The sequence below is a fragment of the Triticum urartu genome, chromosome 1 (genome assembly GCF_003073215.2).
Source record: "Triticum urartu cultivar G1812 chromosome 1, Tu2.1, whole genome shotgun sequence".
NCBI classification, from domain to species: Eukaryota; Viridiplantae; Streptophyta; class Magnoliopsida; order Poales; family Poaceae; genus Triticum; species Triticum urartu.
The window spans coordinates 189859073-189871879 of record NC_053022.1 but is presented as its reverse complement, the minus strand read 5'-3'; the positions used below and the strand labels follow the sequence as shown (position 1 = coordinate 189871879).

At 47.4% G+C, this 12807-nt stretch overlaps 1 protein-coding gene across 2 annotated transcripts; it reads right to left on the bottom strand.

Moving 5' to 3' along the window:
• Window positions 1–1479: 1479 nt before the first annotated feature.
• On the bottom strand, window positions 1480–3584 carry LOC125522310. Of its 2 annotated transcripts, XR_007289751.1 has the most exons (3): window positions 3282–3584; window positions 2498–3189; window positions 1480–1534 (listed from the first exon to the last, which is right to left on the bottom strand). XR_007289751.1 is itself a non-coding variant. In XM_048687401.1 (2 exons), exons 1-2 carry the CDS (start codon window positions 3385–3387, stop codon window positions 2597–2599), a joined length of 699 nt encoding a protein of 232 aa, XP_048543358.1. In that variant the 5' UTR covers window positions 3388–3584; the 3' UTR covers window positions 1957–2596. The 2 variants fall into 2 exon arrangements, 1 of the variants encoding a protein (XP_048543358.1); XM_048687401.1 differs by lacking the exon at window positions 1480–1534 and having other exon boundaries at window positions 1957–3189.
• Between the last annotated feature and the right edge of the window lie 9223 nt (window positions 3585–12807).

Below are 12807 nucleotides of genomic sequence, written 5' to 3'. Positions count from 1 at the left end.
GAAGAACCACAAGTGCGACAAAGGTTCCCGATCGACCCCAACTGGGCTCCACTACTGATCAACTAGAACGGAACAACACAAAGGACAAGATCTTCATCGAGCTCCTCCTGAGCTTGGTTGCGTCATCTACACGGACTCATCGGCACCTGCAAGCTGGTTTTGGAAGTATCTATGAGCCACAGGGACTCAGCAATCTCGCACCCTCGCGATCAAGACTATTTAAGCTTATGGGTAAGGTAAAGGTATGAGGTGGAGCTGCAGCAAGCGACTAGCATATATGGTGGCTAACATATGCAAATGAGAGCGAGAAGAGAAGGCAAAGCACGATCGAGAAACTATGATCAAGAAGTGATCCTAGAACAACCTACGTCAAGCATAACTCCAACACCGTGTTCACTTCCCGGACTCTGCCGGAAAGAGACCATCACGGTAACACACGCGGTTGATGCATTTTAATTAAGGTTAACTTCAGGTTTTCTACGACCGGACATTAACAAATTCCCATCTACCCATAACCGCGAGCACGGCTTTCGAAAGTTCATAACCCTGCATGGGTGTCCCAACTTAGCCCATCACAAGCTCTCACGGTCAACGAAGGAATAGACCTCCTCCCGAGACGTTCCAATAAGACTCAGTATCCCGGTTCTTCAAGACATCCTCGACAATGGTAAAACAAGTCCAGCAAGACCACCCGCTGTGCCGACAAATCCCGATAGGAGCTCCACATATCTCATTCTCAGGGCACAACGGATAAGCTAAGCGTACAGGAGCCGACGTAACCCAAGTTGCCAAGGGATGGCCCTGCATGGTGCTCTGGGTTGGACCAACACTCAGAGGAGCACTGGCCCGAGGGGTTTAAATAAAGATGACCCTTGAGTCTGCAGAACCCAAGGGAAAGAAAAGGCTAGGTGGCAAATGGTAAAACCAATGTTGGGCCTTGCTGGAGGGGTTTTATTCAAGGCGAACTGTCAATGGGTTCCCATTATAACCCAAACACGTAAGGAACGCAAAATCCGGGAACATAACACCGATATGACGAAAACTAGGGCGGCAAGAGTGGAACAAAAAACCAGGCATAAGTCCGAGCCTTCCACCCTTTACCAAGTATATAGATGCATTAATTAAATAAGAGATATTGTGATATCCCAACAAGTAAAACATGTTCCAACAAGGAACAACATCTCCATGTTCCAACAAGGAACAAACTTCAATCTTCACCCGCAACTAACAATGCTATAAGAGGGGCTGAGCAAAGCGGTAACATAGCCAATCAACGGTTTGCTAGGACATGGTGGGTTAGAGGTTTGACATGGCAATTTGGGAGGCATGATAAGCAAGTGGTAGGTATCGCAGCATAGTCATAGAAAAAGAGCGAGCACCTAAGCAAGCATGGATAGAAGTGATTTCGAGGGTATGGTCATCTTGCCTGAAATCCCGCAAGGAAGAAGAACGAGTCCATGAAGAAGACCAACTAACGTAGTCGAACGGTTCCTCACAAACGCGACGTTACCGGAACCAACCCGAAGAATCCACACTGGAAAGAAGCTAACAACATAGTGAACAACCACCACATAGACATGGCATGATGCACAACCAAGTATGATGCATGTCCGGTTTAAAGAGGCATGGCATGGCAAAGTGCAACAAACAATACTACAAGTTAAGTGGAGCTCAATATGCAACTCCGTTGCATATTGACGAAACACCACGTGACTTATTTAGTTCGATCTTGTTTATGTACCCAACAATATTAAATGTTGTTAAACATGGCAAGAAGTGAAGCAAAGCAAAACTACCTATCTAGTCAAGTTTAAATGAGTCCGGGAACAACAAACAACAAATCCAGAAACTCCTCATGTGCATATATTAGGTTAGGTCCTGTTCTGCCCTAAACCATATTTTAGAGTTGTTTAACATGCAAGACGAGTGCACCATGTTAAACTAGGCAAAATTCTACCCCATTTACATATAAAGTTTATTAAATTCAGAGTTACGGTTATTTTGTTATGAATTAAAGCATTTTAACATGGCATAGGAGCAAATTTAATCAAACATCATTTTAAACATCTTAAACATGGGTGAAAGTTGCATATTTTAGAGTTGCTAACATGCAAAGTACTGCCACCATGTTAAAGTAGGCATTTTTAAACCCCACTTACATATAAAGTTTGTTAAAAACTGAGCTACGATTGACTAGTTATGAATTAAAGCATTTTAGCATGGCATTGGAGCAAATTTAAACAAACAACATTTTAAAAATGCATGAAAGTTGGAAATAATGAAACTAGACAAGATTCCAAGCATTTTACATATATAAATTATTTACATAAGATGCATGGTTAATTAGTTATTAGATGCATGAACATTAGGGGTGCAATATGTAATTATGTAGTTATCGGGATAATTGCTAAAATCACAGTAGCAGGGAAAAAAAAGAACGGGCTGAATCTGTAATCGGGCCAACATGCACAGGGGGGATATGTTGGTGGCTGCTCACATTGGGCCAAATCTGGCCAGAAGCACGCGCGGCTAGCTGGGCCGGATCTACGGCAGGCGAGGCCGGCCCGTGCGAGCGATCCAGGGGAGGCCGATGCGGTCAACGGGTGCAGGCGAGGCGCTTGTTTCCATCGCGTACAGAGACGAGCAGGCTAGGCAGAAGCAGGGCGCGATGGCAACATCCGGGACTTGGCGCACGGCGGGGACACAGGGGCTTGAGGCACGGCTTGCTGGAACTCCGGCAAGGCGAGGCGAGGTGAGCGTGGATCAGGCAGAAGTTGATGGAGGACGACCGGATCCAGTGGCCGAACGACAGGGACGAACAACGACAACGGCGAGCTTCGACAACGAGGTTCCATGGCCATCGGGAGGCAGTGGATGAATAGGGCGAGGCGGAGATCCGCCGGGAGTCGCAAGCTCCAAGTCCAGCGCTGGGACGAGATGAAGGAGGTCGGCGTGGCTGGGCGCTGCACTCGCCGACGCGGACGACAGAAGCACGGCGGCGCTGGTATTTGACGGCGACGGACAACAAGCGCATGCGATGCGGAAATCCCTCGCGGTTCGAGGACTGGAGAAGGTATTGGCTGGCTTTGAAGCGTTGGGTAGTCGACGGCTTGAAGACTGCGGTCCCATGGACGGACTCAAGGGCAGGGAGACGGCTTGGCGACGTGGACGCCGGGGTTGGGCTCCTGTCTGTGAAAGAGAAAGAGAGGGAGAGAGATGAGGTTAGGGAGAGATCACAGGAGAGATGAGCGAGAAAGGAGCACGGGAAGGTGCGAGACGACCTGGTGGCTGGACGTGGTCGCCGCGGCAGCACCGGTTGCCGGACGATGAGGCAAGGTGGAGGAGCACAGGGAGGTTCCTTGGCTTGCAGTCGACGGGATGCGGCATGGATGCAGATCAGCAGCGGCTGGTCTCGAAGTAGCGGGGCGACGACCATGGTGGATGGATCGGGAAGAGGTTGTGGCTGGCTGGCTGCGCGTGGAATTTGGCGGTGATGAGGGGTTGGTCCGGTTGGAAATTCGAGGGTGGATTTCGATTGGGGGAAGGACCCGAGGTGGGAGGAGACAAGGAGACTGGCGGAGGCTAGGAGGATCCCTAGAAATTAGGGGTTTGGTCTCAGGTTAGACAAATATATATAACGAGTTGGTTAGGTTAGGGGCTATCTCGTCCCTCCGATCAAAATCGGACGGTCAGGAAAAATAGGCTAGGGAGTCCAAATAAGAAAACGATGATGTTTTATAGATGTTTGGGGATGATCCGGGTCCAACTGTAATGGAAGTCCGGTTCGGGTTCGGGACAGCTTTGGACGCGCACTCGAGGGGGTCAGTGCACTGTGTGCAAGGAGGGGTTAGGTGGGCTGTGCTAGAGAGATAGACTGAGAAGAGAGGAGAGAGAGAGTCCCGGCTACAGTTTCGGAGACTGACACATCCGACGTTTGACCGACTATATTGTCGCTATAGTTTTCCGTTGGGGCGTCAAACGGACTCCGAATGTGATGAAAATTGGCCGGGGGCCTATCTACACTATAACAACACTGCATGCCAACTTCCACCCCATTCCGAGAACATTTTCTGGCCACTTATAAAAATACTATTTCGGACATGCCACGGGCGCGTGCGTGTGTGGTTCGGCTCAATACGAACAACGGACGGAACTGGGGAACCTGGACGGATGCAAGTTTCGGAAACATGATGATGCGATGCACATGATGACATGGCAAGATGCAACACGCAAGCGAATGACAAGGCAACAACAGCGAATAACTGGAAGACACCTGGCGCAACGGTCTCGGGGCGTTACAATACTCCACCACTACAAGAGGATCTCGTCCCGAGATCTAGGATGGCACCGGAGGGAAACAAAAGAGGAAGAGAAGAGGTAAAACTAAGTTGCTTCTTTGACAGTTAAGTGAAACCAAAGAACCTTGCGAGGTCGAACAAATTCAAAGAAAGAATACAATGAAGATGGACAAAGTTGAAAACACTCCATTAGAAAAGAGTAACAAGGAACCTTACTAGAGCCTTGTAGGTTGAAAGACGTAAGAAAAGGGTTGCAATGGACAAGAAGTACATGCAAACACTCCGGATGAAACGAGATGTACAAGGAACGATAAAGATCGAATACGAAAACACTTCGGTTGGGAATGGAAGGCAATAACATGAACATGGCAAAATGAAAGCACTTGGATGAGACTCTGGTTAGAAGAGGAATGATAGACACAACACTCCGGTCAAAACAAGATAGAGAAGGAATAAGAATGATATAATTTGGGCAGCACTCCAATTGTAAATGGAAGGAATTGAACATGATCTTGACAAAACAAGATGATGGGTCGAAGAGAGCAACATCACAATGCCTCCGGAAGTTTGAATGAATGGAATGGAATGAAGGGAGGGAAACAAGATCTTGAGAGAGCACACTTACAACAAATGCTAGAATGGAGTTGTTGGATTATCAACAATGAAAGGATAAGCTTGATGTGGGCTTATGGAAACATCTCAACATTATGAGGTGACAAATGGCCACTAAAGGAAGCCATTTATTTGAGTGAGAGCACCTAGGCGATGAAAAACTTCTTTTACCAAGAGGATAGGAGAAAAAACTTGGATCATTGATAAGCACCATAATAGCAACATTCCTTAGGGAAGGCTTTAGGTGAAACATGACACAAGATAACTCCAACGAAGATATTTATGGGTTTAAATATCTCATTCCTGACAACTTGTCAATCATGAAACCTGAAGGAAACTGTCAAGATGACATAAGACCACCTCAACAGATAAAGTAGAAAGAATTGCACTTCGGAATGCAAGATAAAGAATGCTTGAACTCCTCAAAACAAAACATGTGTTGAGCACCATGTTTATTTTAGAGTAAAGCTTGACGGATCTTAGCTTCGAGAGAAATCTTGAGGAACAATTGAAGAATGAATGAAATCCTCGATGAACCACAATGAAGGAACTCTCGAAGAACTCCGGATAGATAACAAGATTATCACAACGAAAGGAAAGTTGAAGGAAACAACATGAAGGCCTGCAATGGTTTACATGGGGCTTCAGGACGATATAACTGAGAAAAAACTTGGAACTCCGGGAAGAAAAGATGAAGCATCTCGAACCGAGAATGTGATATGATGAACAACTCCAGAATTAAGTTATGCATATTTTTCACCAATTTAAATTGATGGCAAGCAACGTATTTGGCATACTACTTATTCTCGTAGCAAGTATTAAGATAGATGTAGCGCAAACTGGATCGACCACCGGTAGGATTTAACCAACGAATGAATTGATATGATAACCAAAGAAGAGAACGCTTGAACGAACCACCGTAAGAACTGAAAATGAACGAAGAAAAGATAAGGAAACACTGGGAAGAATTAGAAAATGAACGAAGATACTAGAGAGAATTTAGATACGAGTTAACGAAGAGATCCCGAGCTGATTATATCATACTTGAATGATGCACCGGTATGATTTGGAGAACCAGAGCTGAAAGCTGGAATGAATAATTCTGAGATGATGGGCTCTGGAGAATCAAACTGAAAGGCATCAAGCTTGAATTGCTCCGGGTGGGTGAAAAGAATTCTCACAATCGGAACTAAGTATGAGAGGATGGCATCAAGCTTGAACCATGAATCTTTGGAGGAACGTCTAAGAATTTAGAGTAAATAGCATAAAACTACTACTTTACAGGTTAGGGTTCCAAAAAACTACCGGTTTCAAATTTTTCGCTGATAACTACCAACTCAGGGGTTGGCTGTTTCAAAAAACCCAAATTGTTGAGTCTTTATCAGTTGATACCGATTATGACAGGTCGGGCCCGCATGTAAACACACCGTTAGTTTGACCTTAGTTTGACCGTTAACTTACATGTGGGGCCCACATGTAAGTTTCCTCTTCCTCTTCTCTTTCTTCTTCCTCTCCATCTCTTCTCTTCCCTCCCCCTGTGTCTCCCGTCCCGGCCATCTCCCCACCTGAGCCGGCGACCTCCCTCCCCTCCAGAGCCGGCGACCCTCCTCCCTTCCTAGGCCGGCGACCCTCTCCCCTGAGCTGGCGACCCTCCCCCATCCCCCCTGAGCCGGCGACCCTTCCCCCCGAGCCGGAGCTCCTGGTGGTGACGAGGCCGGCCTCGTCCGCGAGTCATGGCGTGGCGGCGGCCCCAGGCGAGGCACGGCGGCGGCCCCAGGTGAGGCACGGGAGCCGCGAGTCATGGCGTGGCCGCGGCGTAGGTGAGGCACGGCATGGCGGCCTTGCGGGCGTGGCTCGCCGCTGCGGGTGCGGCTCGCCGGCCTCAGGTGGTGCACGGCGTGATTCCGCCGCTGTGGGCACGGCTCGCCGGCCGGAGGCAGAGCGCTCGAGATCGAGCTCCTGCCATGGTGGGTGCGCCTCTTCTAGATCTAGGGACCTGATTGCTTTTTTGAAAACTTCCACGGACTCGATTGCTTTTTCAGAAAACTTCCAGGGACCTGATTGCTTTTTCAGGCACTGACATGTGGGCCCTGCATATCAGTTAACGGTCAAACACACGGTCAAATAGACGGAATGTTTAGGTGCGGGCCCGACCTGTCATAAACAGGTTTAATTTTTAAGCAATGGACATTTAGGGTTTTCTGATACAGCTGACCCCTGAGTTGGTAGTTATCAGCGAAAAATTTGAAACCGGTAGTTTTTTTGGAACCCTAGCCTATAAAGTAGTAGTTTTATGCTATTTACTCAAGAATTTAAGAAGAGCTCTTCTTTGGTCTTCAAAATCCGAGAATGACGACGAGAAACACCCTCAAGAATTGTTGAGACACTCCGGAATGAAGAAATAGAAAGGTTGAACCAACGATGAAAAGAATTTGAAAGATCTTGGAGGAAGACATATGACTGGTGATAATTCATTCTTATGTCAAACTTGCAAAAGAATTTGAGAGTAACTCCGGGAAGATTTGAGCAGTCAGGTAAGATCCTAGGAAAAGACCTGTGGGTTAGGGCCCACTCAAAAGATACACCATAGAACAATTTAAAAGATAGATTGTGCCAGTTGAATTAAATGGCTTGAATGAGATAACATCCTCGAAAGAGCTTGAACGAAAGCAGAGTGGAAACACGAATCTTCGAGATATCTTGAGCACTCCGGAACAATTGAATAGCAATAAGTGGATGATTAAGAGGTCCACCGGCATGAGATAGCATTAGAACCGAGCAAAGGTTATGATCGACAAAGCTTGAATTAAATCCACTAGAGAAGAAAAGAATTAAGAATAATGAGCTTGAAGCTTCCTTAACATCTTCATGAGAATCACCGGGTAAGAACTTTGAAGGAAAAGACTAAAGAAACTTCACATCAATAAAAGGATACTTGATTTAGAAGTCTAAGTCCTTGAAGAAAAAAGGTGGGAGGGCGGGAAAAACAAATACAACTTGGAACGGATGAAACGAACACCGTTGGCAAAAACTGAGGGGTGGTCTTGCGAATGTTGAAATGATCAGATCCACTTGAAGAGAAACACTCCAGTTGAAAAAGTTGACATGACAATCTCGATTATCATGAAGGATTAGTATTCACATAGAAATATGAGAACACCGCTTAGGAAAGGTATGGAATAAACACTTGACATTGAAGCAACTCGAATACCACAACTCAAAACAAAACAAAGGATTGGTTGCAGAATAAGCCAGAAACAAACATATGATAGACCCCATATTGTATCATGTGTCTGTCGGAAAGATATCCTACGAGATACTTGAATTCCCACTTATAAACTCCCGAAACTTTCTGGTTATGCAATCAGGTGTTGGGGATACAGGGGAAGCATAATATCTCACCCAAACTAACAATTCTTACATCCAACTGTATCCATCCTTCAACACATAACCAAGAAACCTTCGGAAATCATGTTCCTCAACCTTCGAAAAGCATCCGTTATACAAGTTATGGCAATACTCCCGAACTCCCACCCGAGTACTGGGTGGCGTCGAGGTTATCTCACCAACAACTGCATAAAAGAGATTTTCGATGTCGGCCAACTCAGGTATTCCAGAACTGGAACGATAAAATTGTGACAACAACACCTCGGAGCTCAACTCCTCGGGACACTGCCACAACCCCTAAATGTCAGGAGGCACCAAGAACAACGTTCTCATCACAAGACTACCGGAATGATTCCAAGATACCCGCGTGATCCTAAAAAAATTCATGAAATTTGAGGAGAGAAAAGTCAAAACTTCTACGTCAGAAGGCCTCACCAGAGCGACGAAGGTACTGAGGAGTAAAAAGAATCCTACTCTCCGATATATATAATCCTAAGACTCAAAAAATTTTGTTCTAGACTTAACAACGTCAGAGATTCGATCAAGCAGGGGGCTCCTAAGTCGGGGGATGGCTATGATACCAACTTGTAACACCCACAATGCGGCTATATCTCCCACGTGTCGGGGCACGACTTAGAGGCATAGCCGCATGGTAGGCTTGTCGCAAGAGGGGTAATCTTCACACATCCCATGTACTGAATAAGAAAGGGATAAAGAGTTGGCTTACAATCACCACTTCACACAATACATAAATAAATCATACATCACCCAGAATACAATCAAGGTCCGACTACGCAACCAATATAAAAGAAGACAACCCCAAATGCTAGATCTCCGGTCATCCCAACTGGGCTCCACTACTGATCAACCGGAAAAGACACATAACAACGATCAAGATCTTCATCGAGCTGCCACTTGAGCTCGGTTGCGTCACCTGCACTGGTATCATGGGCACCTGCAACTGTTTGGAAGTATCTGTGAGTCACAAGGACTCAGCAATCTCACACCCCGAGATCAAGACTATTTAAGCTTATGGGTTGGAGAGGGTAATGAGGTGGAGATGCAACAAGCACTAAGCATATATGGTGGCTAACATATGCAAATAATAAAGAGAAGAGAAGCAACGCAATGGCCGTAAGCTAGAAGTGATCAAGAAGTGATCCTGAAACTACATACGCACAAACATAACACAAGAACCGTGTTCACTTCTTGGACTCCGCCAAAAAGAGATCATCACAGCTACACACGCGGTTGATGCATTTTAATTAAGTTAAGTGTCAAGTTCTCTACAACCGGATATTAACAAACTCCCATCTGCCACATAACCGCGGGCACGGCTCTCGAAAGTTTATACCCTGTAGGGGTGTCCCAGCTTAGCCCATCACAAGCTCTCACGGTCAACGGAGGATATTCCTTCTCCCGGGAAGGCCCGATCAGTCTCGAAATCCCGGTTACAAGACATTTCGACTATGGTAATACAAGACCAGCAAAGCTGCCCGATGTGCCGACAATCCTGATAGGAGCTGCACATATCTCTTTCTCAGGGGAACACCGGATGAGCAATCCGTACAACTAAAACCAAACCTCAAGTTTCCCCGAGGTGGCGCTGCAAGAGGCTGTAGTTCGGACCAACACTTAGAGAAGCACTGGCTCGGGGGGGGGGGGGTAAAATAAAGATGACCCTCGGGTTGGCCGACCCAAGGGAAGGGTAATATGTTGTTAGGCAAATGTAAAACCAAGGTTGGGCCTTGCTGGAGGAGTTTTATTCAAATCGAACTGTCAAGGGGTTCCCATAACATCCAACCGCATTAGGAACGCAAAATCAAGGAACATAACACCGGTATGACGGAAACTTGGGCGGAAAGAGTGGAACAAAACACCAGGCATAAGGCCGAGCCTTCCACCCTTTAGCAAGTATATAGATGCATTAATTAAATAAGAGATAATATGATATCCGAACATATCCATGTTCCGACATGGAACAAACTTCAGCTTCACCTGCAACTAAGAACGCTATAAGAGGGGCTGAGCAAAAGCGGTAACTTAGCCAAACAACGGTTTGCTAGGAAAAGTGGGTTAGAGGCTTGTTATGGCAATATGAGAGGCATGATATAACAAGTGGTAGGTAGAGCGACAAAGTGATAGAACAAACCACTAGCAAGCAAATATAAAAGTGATTTCGAGGGTATGATCATCTTGCCTGAAATCCCGCAAGGAAGAAGAACGAGTCCAAGAAGTAGACGAACCAACGTAGTCGAACAAATCCTCACAACTCAGGAACGAAACCGAAGCTAACGAGAGAAGAAACCCGGAAAGAAGCAAGCAACATAGTAAACAACCATCACATGATCATGGCATGATGCACAACCAAGTATGATGCATGTCCGATTTAATGAAACATGGCATGGCAAAGTGCACAAGCAAAACTACAAGTTAAGTGGAGCTCAATATGCAACGAGTTGGATATTGAAGAAAGCACCACATTCAAACATTTAGTTCTCTCTCAGTTATGTACTCAACAATATTAATTGTTATTAAACATGGCAAGGGGTGAAGAAAAATAGAACTACCTATCTAGGCAAGATTAAATGAGGCCGGAACAACGAGCAACAAGTCCGGAAAAATCCTCATGTGCATATTTTAGGTTTGGTACTGTTCTGCCCTAAACACAATTTTAGAGTTGTTAAACATGCAAAGTATTGCCGCCATGTTAAACTAGGCATATTTCTACCCCATTTACATATAAAGTTTATTAAAAACCGAGCTACAGTTGATTAGTTATGAACTAAAGCATTTTAGCATGGCATTGAAACAAATTTAAACAAACAACATTTTAAACATGCATGAAAGTTGGAAATAATGAAACTAGACAAGATTCCAAGCATTTTACATATATAAATTGTTTACATAAGATGCATGTATAATTAGTTATTAGATGCATGAACATTAGGGGTGCAATCTGTAATTATGCAGTTTTCTGGATAATTGCTAAAATCACAGCAGCAGGGAAAAAACAGAACGGGCTGAATCTGTAATCGGGCCAACATGCATAGGGGGATATGTGGGTGGCTGCTCACATTGGGCCAAATCTGGCCAGAAGCACACGCGGCTAGCTGGGCCGGATCTACGGCGGGCGAGGCCGGCCTGTGCGAGCGAAGCAGGGGAGGCCGATGCGGTCAACGGGTGCGGGCGAGGCTCTTGTTTCCCTCGTGTACAGAGACGAGCAGGCCAGACAGAAGGAGGGTGCGACGGCGACATCGGGGACTTGGCGCACGGCGGGGACAAAGGGGCTTGAGGCGCGGCTGGCTGGAACTCCGGTAAGGCGAGGTGAGGTGAGCGTGGATCCGGAAGAAGTTGACGAAGGAAGACTGGATCCAGTGGCCGAACGACAGGGACGAACAACGGCAAGGGCGAGCATCGGCAGCGAGGTTCCATGGCCTTCGGGAGGCAGCGGACGTACAGGGCGAGGCGGAGATCCGGCGGGAGTCGCGAGCTCCAGGTCCAGCGTTGGGACGAGATGAAGGAGGTCGGCGTGGCTGGGCGCTGCACTCGCCGACGCGGACGGTAGAAGCACGACGGCGCTGGTATTTGACGGCAATGGACGGCAAGCTCACGCGATGCGGAAATCCCTCGCGGTTCGAGGACTAGAGAAGGTCTGGGCTGACTTTGAAGCTTTGGCCAGTCGACGGCTTGAAGACAACGGCTCCATGGATGGACTCGAGGGCAAGGAGGCGGCTTGGCGATGCAGACACCGGGGTTGGGCTCCTGTCTATGAAAGAGAAAGAGAGAGAGAGGTAGAGATGAGGTCAGGGAGAGAGGAGCGAGAAAGGAGCACGGGAAGGTGCAAGACGGCCTGGTGGCTGGACGTGGTCGCTAGCGGCAGCGCCGGTTGCCGAACGGCGAGGCGAGGTGGAGGAGCACGGGGAGGTTCCTTGGCTTGCGGTCGACGGCAGGAGGCGGCATGGATGCAGATCAGCAGCAGCTGGTCTCGAAGAAGTGGGGCGACGGCCATGGTGGATGGATCGGGAGGAGGTTGTGGCTGGCTGCCTGCGGGTGGAATTTGGCGGCGACGAGGGGTTGGTCCGGGGCAGAAATCGCATATTTGACTTGAGGTCCAAATCAAATCACAAACTGACCTCGTTCCGAAAAAATTTCACTCTGCTGACCCTTTTGTGTGGCGCCCGACAGCTAGGCGCCACACACCACTATGCAGCGCCTCTGCCTTAGGCGTCGCACCTCCTGCCAGCGTGGCAGCCCTGGTCCAGTTGCGACCCCATAGACAGCACTGCAGCACCTCAGACTTAGGCGCCACACTTGTAATGTGTAGCGCCTAGCTCTTGGGCGCTGCACAGTCTGTGTTCCACTTAGGCTGGCCCCACCCACTCTCCCCTCCCCCCCCCCCCCCACACACCCACCCCACACAAACCCTTAGCCTTGCGCCTCTCCTCTCTTCCCCTCTCCCCCTCTCAAATCCTTCTCAAAGCTTGCAAATCCGAAGTATTTGACCGTG

What these genes read in the sequence shown, in the direction of transcription:
- LOC125522310 (XM_048687401.1), bottom strand. Translation starts at nt 3,387, where the DNA reads ATGCCGCATCCCGTCGACTGCAAGCCAAGGAACCTCCCTGTGCTCCTC. An exon ending in CGACCACGTCCAGCCACCAG is followed by an intron (nt 3,190 to 3,281) that starts GTCGTCTCGCAC and finishes TCTCTTTCACAG; the next exon opens with ACAGGAGCCCAACCCCGGCG.